This window comes from Peromyscus eremicus, chromosome 3 (genome assembly GCF_949786415.1).
Source record: "Peromyscus eremicus chromosome 3, PerEre_H2_v1, whole genome shotgun sequence".
NCBI lineage: Eukaryota > Metazoa > Chordata > Mammalia > Rodentia > Cricetidae > Peromyscus > Peromyscus eremicus.
The window spans coordinates 132,645,292-132,663,132 of record NC_081418.1 but is presented as its reverse complement, the minus strand read 5'-3'; the positions used below and the strand labels follow the sequence as shown (position 1 = coordinate 132,663,132).

Here is a 17,841-nt window from a genome sequence, read left to right as displayed (position 1 = left end):
TTTAATCCCAACACTTGGGAAGCAGAGGCAGGTGGATCTCTGTGAGTTTGAGGCCAGCCTGGTCTACAAAGTGAGTTCCAGGACAGCCAGGGCTGAACCACAGAGAAACCCTGTCTCTAATTAATTAATTAACTAATGAGTCGGGGGCTAGCAAGATGACTCGGGAGATAAGGTATTTGCAGCCAAGCCTGAAGTCTAAGGTTGATCCCTGGGACCCACATGGTGAAGGGAAAGAACCAATTCCCACAGGTGTCCTCTGACATCCACACAGGTGCTGTGACAGGAACACACACACAACGATTAAATAAAATTTTAAGTTTATAAATTGGATGCAGTATGCAACTAATCACATACTTGACAGTCATTAGAATGATCACAGTAACACTGTAATAAATGATAGGCATGTTCTCGCTCTCTTTCTCAGAATCTTACTGTATTGCACACATTCAGTTTGGGACCCTCCGAGGTTAACCAGTAGCAACTGAAATTGTGAGCATTGTGACCTCAGATAAGTGGACAGGTTGAAGCAACGCTTTTAAGTCAGGGAACCCAGGGCTGGGGTCCAGCTGAGTGGTCTCGGTTACGTTTAGCATGTGTGAGACCCCGAATTACATCCATTCCCAGCACCAGAAAAGAGGGGAGCATGTGAGTCATCAAAAGGCCTAGAGGCTAACTAACACCCTCTGGATCGACTTAATCCAGAGTAGGGCTTACAAAACGGCTCAAGGCACCGCGCCCACTGCATTTAACTTCTAGTCAACACACTAAAGGAGGAAATAAACAGAGGGAGAGCATAGAGCGGAGTGAGGTCAGCCAGGGCCAGGCCGTAGCAGCTTGCTGAACTAAGGCAGAGGGTAAACTCACCACACCCCAAAGGGGGGCAGAGGTCAAAGTTCACTATTCCTGCAGCTTTTCCGTACAAGTACAAAGAGAGGAAAGGCAGACCATCCCTCACAGTTCCCTGTAGGCTGTTCACACCAAACTTTTCTCTTTCAGTCATGTCTTCTTCCAGCAGCTGCAGGAGCAGACTACAGGCTTAGGGAAAACCTATAAGTCCAGACAGAGTTATACACAGGCCTGCCCTCCAGCCAGACACCCAGACTGTGGCTGGGGCAGTGACCATGGGGGCTACTCTGGCAGCTGCTCTGTGTGAAGTGATAGTAAAGAGCTCTGACCATCTCCTGTGGATCTTAAACCTGGGAGAGGGAGAAGATTCCAGCAATGTGATAGGAAAATGAGGCCGGGGTGCCGGCACTCAGGAGGCTGAAGCAGGAGTTCAAGGCCAGTCCTGGCAATATGGCCAGATACCATCTTGAAAGTTGTTTTTGTTTTTTGTTTTTGTTTTTTGAGACAGGGTTTCTTTGTGTAGCTTTGGAGCCTGTCCTGGAACTCTCTCTGTAGACCAGGCTGGCTTCAAACTCACAGAGATCTGCCTGCCTCTGCCTCCCAAATGCTGGGATTAAAGGCATGCGCCACCACCGCCCGGCTTGGTTTTTGTTTTTAACTCTTAGATGTATTTATGGGTGTGAGTATTTTGCCTGCATGTATGTGTATGTACAACTTATGTGCTTGGTACCTGAGGAGGTCAGAGGAGGGTGTGAGATCCCCTGGAACTGGAGTTGCTAATGGCTGAGCCACCATGTGGGTGCTGGGAAGCAAGCCAGGGGCCTCTGCAACAATGATGAGTGATCTTAGCCACTAAGCCATCTCCCCGGCCCCTGTTTTTGTTTTTAAATGAAAAAGTGATCTTGTTAGACAGCTATGAAAAATGAGACAGATCCACCTGTGCTCACAGGGGGCAAAGTCCCCTTAATTAATGAAGTGGTTGGGGATTTTTTTTCTTTTTAAGTGTGGCAAGGGTGTGTAAGAGCAGTAATACATTATTATTGTGTAAGAGAAAGGAAAACTTGAAGGGTAGGTGAACAGCAGTTGCCCTGGGGCAGAAAATGAGGCATAGGAATGAATGTGTGGAAGGGATAGATTTTCTTTCCCAAAATAACCCTTTCATAACTTATGTATTGCTTTGTATATGTAAACCTCTAATATATTTATGTCTTCGTATACACATGTGCATATTACATGTAAATGTATGCATATGTACATATATGTGCAAAGAGCAGGGGACATTACATGCCTCTCGTCGTCTTAGAACTTCATGTCCTCCTTCAGGGGCCAGCTCTCCTGCTGCTCTCCTGCTGCTGCTCTCCTGCTGCTGCTCTCCATCACCTCCACCTGATCCCACCCACCCACACCAGCCCAGCCTCCTGTCTAAACACGGGACTCCTGCTCCGGCTATCCCAAGCACCCCTTAAGTCAGAACACCTGTTCTATGTCACACACTGCAGACACCTGAAAACTGATCAATTCTATCTAGTTTTCCCTCTCTGAGACATCTCCCTCTTAACCATGAACTCCAGCCAGAGAGCGGCAGAGAAGACTGGGGTGGGAGGGACCAGGTAAGAACACTAGGAGGGTCAGGAGGCCTGGGTCTTATTCAGGCTGTGACTTAGGACAAACGGTTTCACCTTTCTGAGTCTCGGTTTCGTTAACTGAAAAAGAAGGTGGCTGCAAGATACCATCTGCAACTGAGCCGGCTCTAGACCCAGCATCTCCCAATCCCAGCATGCACTGCTCTTCTCGGACATCAATCCCCCTCTGAAACCAGCCGGTATGTGTGGTGTCTTGAATGGCACTATTCAAATGCATGCAGCATAAGACATTTTAAACACTCCAAAAGCCACACTACAAAAAGTAGAAACAGCTGAAATTAGTTTCAGTAGATTTTATTTAACCCAATATATTCAAAATATTATCATTTCAACATTCAATCAATATAAAAATCTTTGTATTTCCATTCTTTTATTTTAGTTTTTATTTTTATGTTTTAGTACTTGGTCTTTGACATCTAGTGTGTACGTTTTACAATCACAGAATATGTCTACATAGATGAGCCACATTTCATGCTCAAAAGCCACCTCTGGCTGATGGCTACCATACTGGTCTACCAAGAAGGCCCTTCCTTCACTCTGACCTCGTTAAGCCCAGAGCTGAGGACCAGCCTACATCCTTGGAAAGGCCAAAGTAACAGCAGCAGTTTGGGTTACAAGTTCCTCACCTGACTGGCAGGTGGTTAGGGCTGGGTACAGACAGCCCTGCAGCATTCAGGACGATAACCAGAGCCCCACGGAGAGGATCAGGAGAGAGCAGAGAGACAAGCTGGGCACAACCAAGCCTATACAGTCCGGGTTTCATAGCACGGGACCGCACACGTTGCCAAAAGCACACGCCCTCTTCGATCGCCCACTTGTTCACCCCTCTGAGCACTTACGCATGCTCAGCTAGGCCTCGGCTCAGCAACCACTCACAAGAACTCTTCCTCAGGGCAGGAGAACGTGCCAACGGCTTCCTAAGTGCCCATTTACGCATGTGCGAGTCCCTGGGAGATAAGGGCTGACTTACAGATGAGAAGGCTGGACTCTGGCCAACAGTCACCCACAGCAGAGCAGGGATGTGAGCCTTGCTCTGCCGATTCAAAGAGCTGCAGTACTGGAGGAGGCAGACAATCCCACCACCACCACGTCACCACTGCAGGAGGGGCTTGAGATGGAGGCTGGGACAGAGACAGAGCTAGGGAAGGATGTTAGGTACCCCTTGAGCAAGCCTGAAGAGCCCAGGGTCTCCTGGGGCAGAGCTGCTACAAGACCCTCCAGGAGTAACAGCTAAGCCACAGCAGAGGCCTGCGGAGGGCCTGGCAGCCAGAATACAGCGTGCCCAGGGAACAGGGCAGCACAGCAAAGGAGCTATGAGCCAAACCTGCAAACACTGGGCCTAAGTTTCCTTTCAGAAGAATCTGCATTTGTATCCTGTGGCCATGGAAGCCATTAAGGAGCTTTTTCTAGGGCAGTGAATGTCCAGATTCTCATTTCAAAATCATTCTCATAAAGTGCATGAGTCACAAATATTCAAGAAGCTGGTGGGTGGAGTTCATCGCTTGAGCCCTGGAGTTCTGGGCCAAGTTGGGTAACAATAGTGAAACTCCCATCTCAAAAGCAAGCAAGAGAGGAATCCTTGTCAAGGGATTTCAACCCTTCCTGAGTCCTTTTCTTTCCCAGTGAGCTGGGGTCTATTTAAAAGCCATACCCAAACTGACAGGGAAAGGCTACCATGGCTCCCAAGTCCTCAGATTCAGATGGAATTCTAAGTGTCTGTCAAGTTTCCTCTTCTAAGGAGAAACTGTTGACTCACAGTTCCTAATAATCAACCAGCAAAAAGCTAGCAAACCCTCTCTGCATTCCCATCATCCACTCTGACAGAGATCTGGCATGGGTGGCCGGCTGAGGGCCGCCATACTGGTGGGACCAGAATGCTCTGCATTTATTTAGACAGAAACATTCGAGATCTTTGTGGTCATCAAAAGAAAAGCTGAAGCAAGTCCAGCGCCTCGTCCCTGGGGTTTGTCCCTTCGGCCCCCCACCAGCCCCCTCAGCCCAGCCCCACAGCTCTTCCAGATCACCTGATTACCCAGTTCCATTTTCAGCTCTCAGAGCTCTGAGACTGGCCTACTTCCCATGCCACACGGGCATTATACAAACCACAGACAGCAACTAGGACATCAGGGCACAGAGAGGGACCTGCCACAGTGTGTACCAGAGTTAGCTGGACAGGCCAAAGGGTAGTGGGGTACAGTGGGTCCACGAGAGCTGTGCTTGGCCCCTGGCATCCTGGAAAACTGAGCTAAGACTAAGAGGCACCAAGAAAGATCACATTCCCCGGAGATAAGGTCAGGCAGGCTCACTTTGCTCCCAGCGGTCACCTGGGTGGGTCAGAAGCCACATTCTGCCTGAATAGCAAAACGCCTCAGGCAGAAGCCTCCTGCCCCACTGGAGGACCAGTGGGAAGGGATGGTCAACTGACTGGTAATTCTGGCGCCTGTGGGAGGAGCATGGAGAAGAGGCAGCTCTGGCTTCACTCGAATTCAAATACTGTGCTGTGGAGCAATTCTCAGAGGTAAGTTTCTCAGAAGCGGAAGGCTAAAGGCCACTCCACCAGATGTTTGTGAACCCCCAGCTCCCTTAGCATCCAGCCCGGAAAGCACCCTCTGCCTTTGTCAGGTAACAGTGTTTCGAGACACATTCCCTGCTCTGGAACTCCTCCTTTTTGAGGAGCTGTTGCAGTAAGAGGTAAGAGAACTGTTCTGGGCAGCCAGAGCTCTGTTCTGGGCGGCTGGGCCTTGGGCACCGCTATTTCCACACTCCCTTTGAGGCCCCCTCACAGTGGGATGCCAAAGGGAGGGTCCAAGGCAGCAAGCCAGCTCACCTGCCTTCATCACTCTCTCTGGAACGACGTGGGCCCACGCCCACAGTGCCATCTGGGGCTCAGCCACCGGACACAACGTTTCTGCTTCTGTAGATGTGGACTGCAGGAGGCCAAGGCAGCCGGGGTAGGACCACTCAGTCACGGAGAGCGAGTGGGTAGAGCCGAGAGAGTGTGGCCTTCTGGATCCGGCGAAAGAGCTGGACCAGCTGGTAGAGGAGGGGCAGCGAAGAAGGAGTTGCTGTGGGGAAGGAAAACCTACCATGAGTGCTTTTCCCTCAGCCCCTCCATGGTGGCTAGAAAACACATCTGGGCCTCCTGCTGTTCGAAGCCTCCTCAATAACAAGGAATTTCTCTTTCTCTGAGATATGTTTTCTCCACTAGAACTACAATAACCTTAAATAATCTAGAAAGGAATACAGATGTATTACATCTGAATCTTTCCGATATATACACAGACGCTGGTGACTCTCAGAAGCCCACACGTGCGCTTTCAAGTGCGTCCCGCTTCCTTCTGAGGGCCTCTCTTTCCTCAGTCCCATGCTTAGGCCTATATTAAAATATTTTTATTGGGGCTGGAGAGATGCTCAGTGGTTAAGAGCACTCGCTGCTCTTGCAAAGGCCTGGGTTCAGTTCCCAGCATCCACATGGAGGCTCACGACCATCTGTAATACCAGTTCCAGGGGATCCAACACTTCTGGCCTCCAAAAGCACCAGGCATGCATGTGGTGCACACACACACATGCAGACTCATACACACTTTTTTAAAGTCTAAAAACAATGCTTAAGCCCCAATTCTACTTCATGAGAAAAAGAAATACACTGGTAGCAATGGCTGCCATGGGGAGTCATTCTGGGAGACTTTCACTATGTTCTGTACCTTTCTACGCTTTTTCAGTTTGGAGCCTTACGGCAACATTACCTATTTTACCAGAGATGAACTACATTAAAAATGAAAATCTACCCTTTGTTTATTCTCCTTGTTTGGATTACAGATTTAAAAGGCAAACAAGAAATATATATTTCCATCTTTGTTTTGGTTTGATCTGGGTAGGTTGTTTTGTTTTGTTTGAGACAGGGTCTTATGTAGCCCAGGCTGGCCTGGGACTTCTACAGGCAAGGATGACTGGCCCTCTGACCTTTCTGCCTTCATCCCCTAAATTCTGGGAGCACAGGGTTGTGCCACCACACCAGGTCTCATGGGAACCCAGGCCCCAGTACATACCAGGCAAGCATGGTATCTCAGCTCCTCCCTGGCCTTCAAATAAGGAATACATATTTCTTTCTTAAACAAAAAAAGTATCCCAGGTCCTTAGAAGGCTGAGGCAGGAGCTTCAGCTGGGACTAGAGGTTGAGGCGAGGCTGAGCAACACACAGACCTGCCCCTCAAAATGGGGAGGAGCAGTGTTCAGGGCTGAGGAAAGGGCTTGGTGGGTAAAGTGCTGTGGAACAAGTGTGAAGACGTTCGTTTGAATCCTGAACACACATGTGAAAGCCAGACCCGGTGGGAAAACACACACACACACACACACACACACACACAAGCCAGGCACGGTGGGAACACACACAAGCCAGGCCCGGTGGGAAAACACACACACACACACACACACACACACACACACACACACACAAGCCAGGCACGGTGGGAACACACACACACACAAGCCAGGCCCGGCGGGAACACACACAAGCCTGCGATCCCACGGCAACCTCCAGGTTCACTGAAGAGACTCAAAGACTAAGGTGGAAGGCCCAGGCTGGAGCTCAGTGGCAGGACACTTGCCCCACAAGTGTGTGGCCCTAGATCTAATCCCCAGTCTTGACAATGACGACAACGATGATGACGCCAACGCCGACAACGTGGAGAGTAAGAAAGCACCCAGCATCAACCTCGAATCCATGCTTGTGCACATATGCACGCGCACACACACACACACAAACACACACACACACACACACACACACACACACACACACACACACACGATGCAGAGGGGGTGGAGAGAGAAAGGGATTTCTTTATTCCTCTAAGGCTGGGGATGGAACCCCGTGCTTCACACACGCTACATATGCCATCTACCACCAAACACTACCCCGACTCTCCATACATGGTCTTTTCTTTACATCAACTGACCTTCTTCTTCCAAGTTCTATTTGTAGCCCACCCCCAGGTCCTCCTCTCCTGAGGAGGCTCTGAGCGGCCCTGTGCACAGCCAAGTTCAAACGGCTTTCTGCGTCACCGTTTAGATCAGCATTAGTGACACGAAACAGTTTAGGGAAAGTCATAAGGAATTTCTAAATTCTTATCACGCCTACAAAGCAGACAGTCGGGGACAGACAAAAATCACACAAACTACACTTCCCTTTCTTAAATCTGTTTTTCCAGTCCCGAGACTGTGTGTTCCACGTTGGGTGTGGCTGCTCACCCATCTTTTTCATAGTGTTTCTGGAAGCTGCCCGTGATTGTTCTGTACAACCAACAGAGCTGTCCAGAGGGGACATTCCCGCTCTGAGTCCAGCAAAGGGTTAAACCAACTCTGACCACAGAACAGGGGAGTGAGGAAAGCGGGGACCTAAAGTCAAAAGGTGGCAGCTTTGAAAGCAGGCAAACTGTGGACTCTGGTCTAGTCACTTGACCTCTCTGGTTATCGGATTTCTCAACCAAAAATGAAAGAAAAGGCATGGACTAAAATCAAGGTTTTTCATTTCCCCTTGGTTTTTGAAAGTTGCATAATTCTATCCTAAGTCTAAATTCTTGCGAAAAGTAGAGACTAACTGACTACTCAGAGAAAGTAAGGCAGAAAACCTGGCCTGGTGACGCACACCTACATTCCCAGCATTTGGGAGGCTGAAACAAAACCGTTTGAGGACATTCTGTACTACACAGGAAGACCTTGCCCTTTTTTTTTTTAAGGGTCGGGGTATGTTTCTCGAATAGTGGTCCCCTAACGGTGGCCCAGCATCTGCACATCTGGATGATCACAAAATCAGGTGTCTTCCCAAGTCTCACCCGGAAAGTTCATCTCTCTCTCTCAAGTGAAGCAGAAGAGACTAGGCACCCTGAGGCCCAGCACACAGCAGCAGGGAAGGTTCTGTAACCGGAAGATCACTTCCAGTTATTTTCCCACACCTTCTAAAGTGCACCAGACTTCATTTACAACATCAAGGTCACACTAGCCAGGAGACACTTGGATCAACAGACTATTTCAGGTGTTATGATGAGGAAGGCTTCCTTATCTTGCATTCTGTCTAGAGATCGTCTCTGGATGGAGCAGAGGCCTAGGTGACTCCATCAGCAGGGTGGTGAATGTTCTCCAACTGCTCTCCTAGGTTCTAGGCCTGGTCCCTCCTTCCAGGTGAGGCTGACACGTATTCTTTATGGAAGAGGCTCAGTGTCACAGGGGGTGGCTCCCGCCCAGCAGCACCTGCTCCCACAGGCCCTGCCGTAGGTGCCCTTCACTCACCTGGGTCAAACCGCAGAACCAACAGACAGAGGATCAAGGCGGCCAGGAGGCTCTTTTTGAAGGGCTGAGAGAGGGGGTGGCTGGTCACAGAGCCCCAAAGCTGGCGAAGCAACCTCAGCAGTGACATCAACTTCCAGGAGAACGAACCTGACCAGGGGACAGAACATTGCAGGGTGAGTCAGGCAAATCAGCTTCCCGGGCTCTGAGCCTTGAGCTAGAGCTGAAGAGTCAATCAAAATAGAACGAGAATGATTTCCTTGTACAGCTCATGAAATAGTTCAAAGGAAAACTCTGAAAGCTCTAAAAATGGCATTGTTTGTTTGGGGGTTTGGTGGCTCTCGCAGTGCTGGGGATGGATCCATGACCTTGCAGATGCTTGGCAATTATTCTACCATTGAGCTACACCCACAGCCGACCAAAGACGTTTTAAGGACAGGCTGTATGAAGACACAGTCAGCGCACACAAGACCCACTCAGCTGTGTAAGCATGTCTGAAAACAGCCCCCTTATTTTACAGCATTCTTCATGTTACAAACGGACATGTGAAATAACTCAGAGCCTTACTAGTGACACATTACCACAGAGAAATGAAGGGTTTTAATATATGCAGTAGAGAATCAAGACTGGGATTGTGAATAAAATCATGACTACTAGTAGCCCAAAGACAAGTGGTGCCAGACCTGACAGAAGCCCCTGGACCTGCCACAGAGATTACGGCTGTGCTGTTAATTTTCATGTCACCTTGACACAGACTAGAATGGGAAGAGAGAACCTCTACTGAGACAATGTCCCCACCAGACCTGCAAGCCTGTGGAGAATTTTCTTCATTAATTATTGATGTGGGTGAGCCTATCCCACAGGGGGCGGGACCATCCCTGGGTGATGGTCCTGGGTTCTATAAGTAAAGCAGGCTGAACAAACCATGAGGAGCAAACCAGTAAGCAGCACTCCTCCATGGCTTCTGAGTCAGTTCCTGCCTCCAGGTTCCTGTCTTCAGTTCCTGCCCTGACTTCCTTTAATGCTGGATTATGATGCGGAAGTGTAAGATGAAATAAACCCTTTCCTCCCCAAGTTGCTTTTGGTTGTTTTATCACAGCAATAGAAACCTAACTAAGGCAATGGTGGACGGCCTGGCAGCCACAGGCAGGCAGCTCCTGAAACCAACAGCCTGCTAGCAAAGAAGTGAGGTGATCCCAGCAGGTCCACAGAGAAGAGTACTTTGGAGAACAGGATCATAATTTCCTGATTAAAATAACAGGCTTCCATGTAAATTCTAAAAAGAAGAAAATTTAACAATCCCCAAGCTGTCCAAAGACAGAAGATGCTGAAGAAAGGTATAAAGCCAATTGTTTTTTCTAGTTCTACTCTGAAACAGATACTTTGTCTCTGATGGTGACTAAGTACATAAAAATATATTCCATGTGGAAGTAGAAAATCCAAAGTGAAACTCCATAGCTTCTGTTCTGAATGGCTATTCAAACCGTATGGAAGTTCACTGAATTGTATAGTCTTTTGGTGTAGCATGAATCTTAAAAGTTCTTATTAATAAAATCAAACCTGAGGCCAGTTATTGGGGTGAATGCTGGAAGATGAGAGAAACAGAACAAGCCACAGCTACCTCACCTTGCCAGTTCCTCAGCTGATCCTGTTTCCTCAGACTGGAAGCCTTTGAGTCCTCATCCAGAATGGGTCTCAGCTGAACTGTTGCTCAAAAGCCTAAAAGCTTAACCAGCCAAATGCTTCTAGTTTCTGGTCTTCACGCCTTATATATCTTTCTGTTTTCTACCATCACTCCCTGGGATTAAAGGCTCACTTTCTGGGATTAAAGGCGTGAGTCACCATGCCTGGCTGTTTCCAATGTGGCCTTGAACTCACAGAGATCCAGAGGGATTTCTGCCTCTGGAATGCTAGGATTAAAGGCGTGAGCTACCACTGGCTATCCTCTATGTTTAATATTGTGGCCGTTCTCTTCTCTGACTCCAGATAAGTTTATTAGCATGCACAATATTTTGGGAACACAATACCACCACATTTTGGTCTGGTTAATTTTGGTGTGTTTTGTTTTTTGTTTTGTTTAATTTACAATCATTTTTGTCATACCTAAATTTTTATTTAGTTTATTTATTCCACCACACAATAAAGTGATATCATAGCAACCTTTTCTATAATAAAACACACACACATATTATTTCTTTTGTTTTGTTTTTGTTTGGTTTTTTGAGACAGGGTTTCTCTGTGTAGCTTTGGAGCCTTTCCTGGAATTTATTCTGTAGCCCAGGCTGGCCTCAAACTCAGAGATCCACCTGTTTCTGCCTCCCGAGTGCTGGGATTAAAGGCGTGCGCCACCACCGCCCGGCTTTACATATTATTTCTACACATACACATATTATATGTTCAGTTCCTGGCATCCACACTGTGGGGTTCACAACTGCCTATAACTCCAGCTCCAGGGGGATCTGATATCTCTAGCCTCCATGGGCACCTGCATTCACACGGCATATCCATATACAGACACATACATAGACATAATTTAAAATAATAAAAATAAATCATTAAAAAAGACAGAAGGCACACTCCGGGAGACAGGTAATGTTCTAATCTTGGAAGTATTCACACACAGACTGAAGGAATGGGAACCGAAAGGACTGAGGAGCAAAGATGGTTTGGAGCCAAAGGCCTTTAAGTTCCTGTAACAGAACAATCCCACTCCCAGGCCCACTCCACTGCCTTGTGAGGATGCGACCAGAAGCCACTGGGTAGCACAACTGCACACTAATGAACAAGGCAGACCTCAGCTGAAAAAACAAAACATTCAAAAGCTCTAGTTAAGTGAAGGCAGAGAGGAGGCCGGGCACAGAGACCCAAAGCTGAAGGAGGTCATTTTTATTTCATAAATTACCTAGTTAAACTGTGTGTGTATCACAGCCAGCCAGCATGATGGATGCCAAAATCCAGTGAGAGGATCCCAAGGAAATGACTAATCAGACCCCCAAAGAAAAGCAACTTTTCTTTCTTTTTTGTTTTGTTTTTTCAAGACAGGGTTTCTCTGTGTAACCCTGGCTGTCCTAGAACTCATTCTGTAGACCAGGCTGGCCTCAAACTCACAGAGATCCACCTGCCTCAGCCTCCCGAGTGCTGGGATTAAAGGTGTACACTACCACAACCGGCCCTTAATCTTAGCACTTTGAAGATAAATCAGGGCCAGGGAACCCCCAGCATCACCTCCCATATGTAGACTCTCCTTGCGTTCCAACTTCAGAAAGTCTAGCTTGGTTTGTAGTGCAACACAGTGGCTTTCCATTCTGTGACTTAAATTCTTAGGAAAGTCAAGAAGGTACAGGGGACACCATGGGACCCCTTTGCAGAGGCCAGAGAGCCCTGATGTCTTACCCTGCTGGCTCAGCTTCTGTTGCTCCTGAGAACTCAGGTGCTCCTCCGTATGCTGTTGCTTTGCTGTGTGGATGGCCTGGAGCACTTCTTCCCGCTGCTCCTCGCTGAAAGCTGCAGAGCCCTCTGCTAACCCCTCAGCCTCTGACAAGCGGCCCGAGGGTAGCAGCACCCGGAGCAGGTGGAGTTCTGCCAATGATCCGTACTCAGGAAGACCCTGGTTGTCTGGGTCTTGGAGCCAGGCATCAACCACAGCCAGCACAGCTCCAGGCTCTTTCATTTTGCTGTACAGAAGGATGCTGTGTCCCCCAAAACAACACAATCCCCAAAAGAGAAAAATCAGTACTCTATAGGTGACTCATTCTCAAACCCATAAATTTCTGCAATCCTACCCTCCCATGTCCTCCAGCCCTACCCTGTGGGACATGACATGGACACTGTTAAGAATTAAAAACTGGAGGCTGGAGAGATGGCTCAGTGGTTAAGAGCACTGGCTGCTCTTCCTGAGGTCCTGAGTTCAATTCCCAGCAACCACATGGTGGCTCACAACCATCTGTAAGGAGATCTGGTGCCCTCTTCTGGCCTGCAGACAGAACACTGTATACGTAATAAATAAATCTTTAAAAAAAATAATAATTAAAAACTGGAAGGTTAGAGATAATGATTAATAGTGCGTACTGCTCTTACAGAGGACTGGAGTTTGATTCACAGACCCATATTGGACAGCTCACAACCACCTGCAACTCCAGTTCTAGGATATCTGAGACTATCTCCTGGCCTCCAAAGGCACTGGCATTCATGTACACACACACACAATTTTTTAAAATAATAATAAGAATTTTTTTTAAGAATTAGAGATTGCTAGCAAGGCATGGTGTCACATGCCTTTAATCTCAGCACTTGGGAGGCAGAGGCAAGCAGATCTCTGTATGTTCAAGGCCAGCCTGGTCTACGAAGTTAGTCCCAGGATAGCCAAGGCTATTATACAGCAAAACCCTGTCTGGAGGGCAAAAAAATATTTTAGAGACTGAAGGGCTTGCGAGATGGCTCAGAAGTTAAGAGCACTGGCTGTTCCTCCAGAGGATCCAGGTTCAATTCTTAGCACCTACATGGAGGCTCACAACGATCTGTAACTGCAGTTTCAGGGGATCCAGCACCCTCTTCCGGCATCTGTGGACATCAGGCATGCATGTAGTACAGGCATACAATGCATGTAATACATTCAGGCAAAACATCCATACACATAATAAAATAAAACAAAAAGTAAAATATTTTTTAAAAAGAGCTTTAGCTGTGCAATCCTGAGGATCAGAGTTGGGGGCCTGGCACCCACATAACAAGCAGGATGTGGTCCACACACATCTATAATCCCAGCATCGAGGGGGAAGAGACAGGAGGACCACTGGGACTTGCTGGCTAACAGCCTAGCCAAGAAAGAATGTGAGCTTCAGGTTCAGGGAGAGCCCCTGCCTCAAAGGAATAAAGCAGAGAATGATAGAGGACTCCAAATGCCCTCTCTGATCTCCAAGCACACATGCATATGCAACCACATATACACATGCACATATACGGCGCGCGCGCGCGCGCGCACACACACACACACACACACCATTTATACACATACCCACATACACAAAATAAACGCCAAAAAAAAATTTTTTTTAAGAATTAGAAATCCCCAGGAGGCAGCAGGAGGCTTGACTGGCCCTGTCCTCTCATTAGCCTGCTTCTCTACTATCCTATGTGAGCGCTCCTTTCTTCTATCCTACACCCAAATGCCTCCTTCCTCATCCTTAGCTCCTGTGGGTTAAGGTCAGAGTGGGGAGACCTGAATTTGAAGGGAACTGATGGAGGAAGACAAAGGAGTCATGAGACCCTGACTCAAGAGAGGACTTGGGTTCCTACACTGACCCAGTGTCAGCAACAAGGACCTACCACAGCTCCAGGACTTTGGGAGGAAGCTTTTCAGGAACCTGGTAATACTGGAGGACCCAGGACAGGACTTCTCTCCACCGATCCATTTCTGCCAGAGCCTGGATCCCCACAACACACAGGGAGCACTTCACCTCCACAACACTGTCGGCAGAAAGACTCAAGTCAGCTTTAGAAGGGCTTCCCCTCTCTCCATTCCCTCTTCCACTCGGGGACTGGTATCCAGCTTCCAACTCGGAGGCCACCACCCTTACCTTTTCTGTTATGTATAGGACCACTGGTCTCTTGGGCTGCCCTTCCCCCTGGAGTTAAGTTCTGGAAACCTTTCAGAGGAAAATGAGCTATTGCCCAACACACATCTTTGCATACAGGTGGAATCAGAATTGAGTGAGCTGAAAAGTAATCCTGTGGGAATGGCACACAGCAAGCATGCAGCCAACAGGTGTGCATTGAAGGAGAGTGGGGTCAACAGTTTGCTTAGCGAGAAGTGAGCTTGGAGTGAGGTATCTGACTGGGTGTTCATGTGGGAACTCAACTGGCCTTTTAGAATTATCTACGTCCTGGGTCCATAAGCAATGCTCTCAACATTGGCTGTGCAACCTCCACCCCACTAAAACCACAGCTGATCTCTCCAGGTTTTGCTTCTCTGCTATCAACATTGACTATTCATTCTGCCTGCTCCCTCCCTAGTACGCTCACAGCTCTAAGGAAGGTTTACACTCCACAGAGAAATGGTGCCCCCAGCTGCCAGAGGAGGACTATGCATTAGAAAAAGCAAGGATTTCCTCAAACTAATTCATCCAGTCCTTAACAGGACCAGACCACACTTCTGCCTTCACCCCCATTTTCCATGACCTGACAAGGATGGGGGTGAATAGGTGGGTCCCCAAAGGAGGCCTCCTGCTGCCTGCTTACTGAACCCCCTTAAGATCGAACACTTAATGTACATTCACCCTGTCCTTTTGCACTGAAAGAGTGAGCAAAGAATTGGCTGTGGCTTCCCCCCAAACTGTTGCAATGATTTGACTTCTTCATTGTACAGTGACCCTTTCTTCCTCAGTAACGGGTGCAGAATAAGCAACCAGCCTCTCTCAGAGAGGATCTCCTAGTGAAAGCAAGGTGTAAGGTTGGTGCAATCTGGCAATGCCAGAAATTCTGAGACCGAGTTCCTCCCCCAAAAGGATCCAGAAAGGAACTCAGCCCAGCACATACGTGCCACTTGCGGGCTCCTCGGCCAGGCTCTGCCAAGCCCGTTCGCAAGTCTCTAGTGCGGCTTGGAAGTCCAGATGCACCACCAACAGGTCGGCCGCCTCCTCTAGCAGGTGCGCCCCGGGAGACACAGCCGGAAGGGCACGCGCAGGCTCGCTGCTCCGCAAAGGGCCCCCGAGCCCTTTCAAGGGAGCTGCAGAAGTCGAGGCGTCGCTCTTCATAGCCAGCCTGGGCTCGGCCGGGTCTCCTCACACGTCAGGAGGACAGCTTCTCCGGAGACTCCTGGAAATCCGGAGTGGGCCCGGTAGATGACCGGCAGGCCTCGTACTCTTTCCCTCCACGCCTCTCCAAGTCAGTTCCTACGAAAGGACCGTGAAGACGCTGGACCCGCGGCACAGCCTGCGCTCACCGACAGCCTAACTCTCGAGGGACTGGCCTGCACATAAGTCGAGATGCTGCCAAACGCCAGGCACCTCGACAAGTGCTGGAAGGACCTGAGAAACCAGAGTCACAAGCACGCCAACAGCGCCCTACTCCGAACCTACGGAGGCGGACACCTCCGCCTCCGCCCCCGCCACTACGGCGCACGCGCGCGCCCTGGAGCGCGGGACTCTGGGAGTTGTAGTCCTGGCCTCTTGGCTCTGCGAAGCTTAGGGCGTTCCGACTACAACCTCAAACTCTGGCACCCAGAGACTGTCATCCTCCATGGAGAACGCACCAGCGCTCACCAGCTTTGGGTTGGAAAAGTTGGGGCAGCTGAACCATTAGTGAAATCGCCTATGTCCTGTGACATACGACCCGTCCCTCACTAACCGGAAGAGGCCGGACGGAAGAAATTCCAATAAGGAGGTGGAGCTACCTGCGCCTTTATTCTGAACCTCCGAAGGGGTGCGATGATGTCAGCAGGGAGCGTGGGACAGACAATGAAAGGAAGCAACAAAGCTGGCTATCTCCCCTTCCTGGGTTCGATGCTTCTGAAGTGCCTTCTGTGCGGTCTCAGTTATTTCTTCATCTCTATGAGTTAAGGACGATTATTACTCTGTTTTACAGTCGAGGTAGGTCACGCAACAAGTAAGCCTCAAAAACACTGTCAAGCCGGGCGGTGGTGGCGCACGCCTTTAATCCCAGCACTTGGGAGGCAGAGCCAGGCGGATCTCTGTGAGTTCGAGGCCAGCCTGGTCTCCAAAGCGAGTTCCAGGAAAGGCGCAAAGCTACACAGAGAAACCCTGTCTCGAAAAACCAAAAAAAAAAAAAAAAAAAAAAAAAACACTGTCAAACCAAAGGAAGCCTTTTTTGGCTGAAAGGAATGTCGGGGTGGAGATAGAACTGATCTATGCTCTGTATTCATCAGATGAACCAACAACACATAAGTGAGTTACATAAGCTTCTGGGCCCCGCATTGTTTATGTAAAATAAAAATATCATAAAAACAAAGCCATACATGTGTAATGCAATCTTTCAATATAGTACCGGGACCAAAGTTAAAAATGCTAAGTTGCACCTGTTATATATATATATATATTGTTTGTTTGTTTGTTTGTTGAGACAGGGTTTCTCTGTGTAGCCCTGGCTCTCTTGGAACTCCCTTTATAGACCATGCTGGCCTCAAACTCAGGAATCAAGACTGCTCCCAGTTGTTATTATATACCAGCTTGCAATTATATAATTTTAAACATACATAAATCACTCATTATCTGTGTGCTTCAGACAGGGTTTCCTAACTCTTCTACATTTGTACTCAGCCTTTTTGTTTTACATTTGTCCAGTTCTCTAGCTTCTGAACTCTCTCCCAAGCTTTCCTAGAATCACTTGCTCCCTTAGAGACTGGGTAGGACAGCTAGGCACCAGGCCAGGGCCTGCTCACCTCATACATGCCTTTCTCTTATTGCTAACACTGACACAGCCGTCTTTAAGTCTCTGCAGCAAGTCCTCAGACAGCTGAGACAGAAATGTCAAGTCTGTCAGACACTGGTACTGTGACTATGTAAGGTGAAAAGCCCAGGATATTACTCGTTTAAAGTACTGTTTAATTTGTTGTTCCCCTAGGGACTAGAGAGATAGCTCAGTGGTTAAGAGCACTTGTTCTTGCAGAAAACCTGGGTTCAATTCCCAGTACCCACGTAGCTGCTCACAACCATCTGTAACTCTAGTTCCAGGGGATCCGGTACCCTCTTCTGACTTCCTGGGGCACCAGGCTTGCACATGGTGCACATACATACATGTAAGCAAAACACTCACATAAAATAAATGAGTCTAAAATATACATATTATAATTTTCTACGTTTGTCTGTGTGCCACAGCACACGTGTGGAGGTCAGAGGGCAGCCTGCAGGAGTCAGGTCTCTCCTTCCTCCATGTGTGTCCTGGAGATCAACCTCAGGTCACCAGGCTTGGTGGCAAGCTCCTCTACCCACTGAGCCATCTCACTGGCCCTACAAACACTTTCTGATGCTACTAGGAGGCAGACATTGTTCTAGACACTGGGGGTCCCATAGAAACCAAGGACAAAGCCTCAGGGAGCTTATATCATAATGAG

General features: G+C 48.5%; 1 protein-coding gene across 1 annotated transcript; it reads right to left on the bottom strand.

The window, feature by feature from the left end:
• Positions 1–2,767: 2,767 nt before the first annotated feature.
• Pex26 (peroxisomal biogenesis factor 26) lies at positions 2,768–15,886 on the bottom strand. Its single transcript, XM_059258520.1, has 5 exons — positions 15,309–15,886; positions 14,100–14,240; positions 12,168–12,463; positions 8,778–8,924; positions 2,768–5,554 (listed from the first exon to the last, which is right to left on the bottom strand). The coding sequence occupies exons 1-5, from the start codon at positions 15,524–15,526 to the stop codon at positions 5,451–5,453; spliced, it is 906 nt and encodes a 301-aa protein (XP_059114503.1). The 5' UTR covers positions 15,527–15,886; the 3' UTR covers positions 2,768–5,450.
• Between the last annotated feature and the right edge of the window lie 1,955 nt (positions 15,887–17,841).

What these genes read in the sequence shown, in the direction of transcription:
- Pex26 (XM_059258520.1), bottom strand. Translation starts at nt 15,526, where the DNA reads ATGAAGAGCGACGCCTCGACTTCTGCAGCTCCCTTGAAAGGGCTCGGG. An exon ending in GAGGAGCCCGCAAGTGGCAC is followed by an intron (nt 14,241 to 15,308) that starts GTATGTGCTGGG and finishes TTCTGCCGACAG; the next exon opens with TGTTGTGGAGGTGAAGTGCT. An exon ending in GGTTCTGCGGTTTGACCCAG is followed by an intron (nt 5,555 to 8,777) that starts GTGAGTGAAGGG and finishes CCTTCCCCACAG; the next exon opens with CAACTCCTTCTTCGCTGCCC.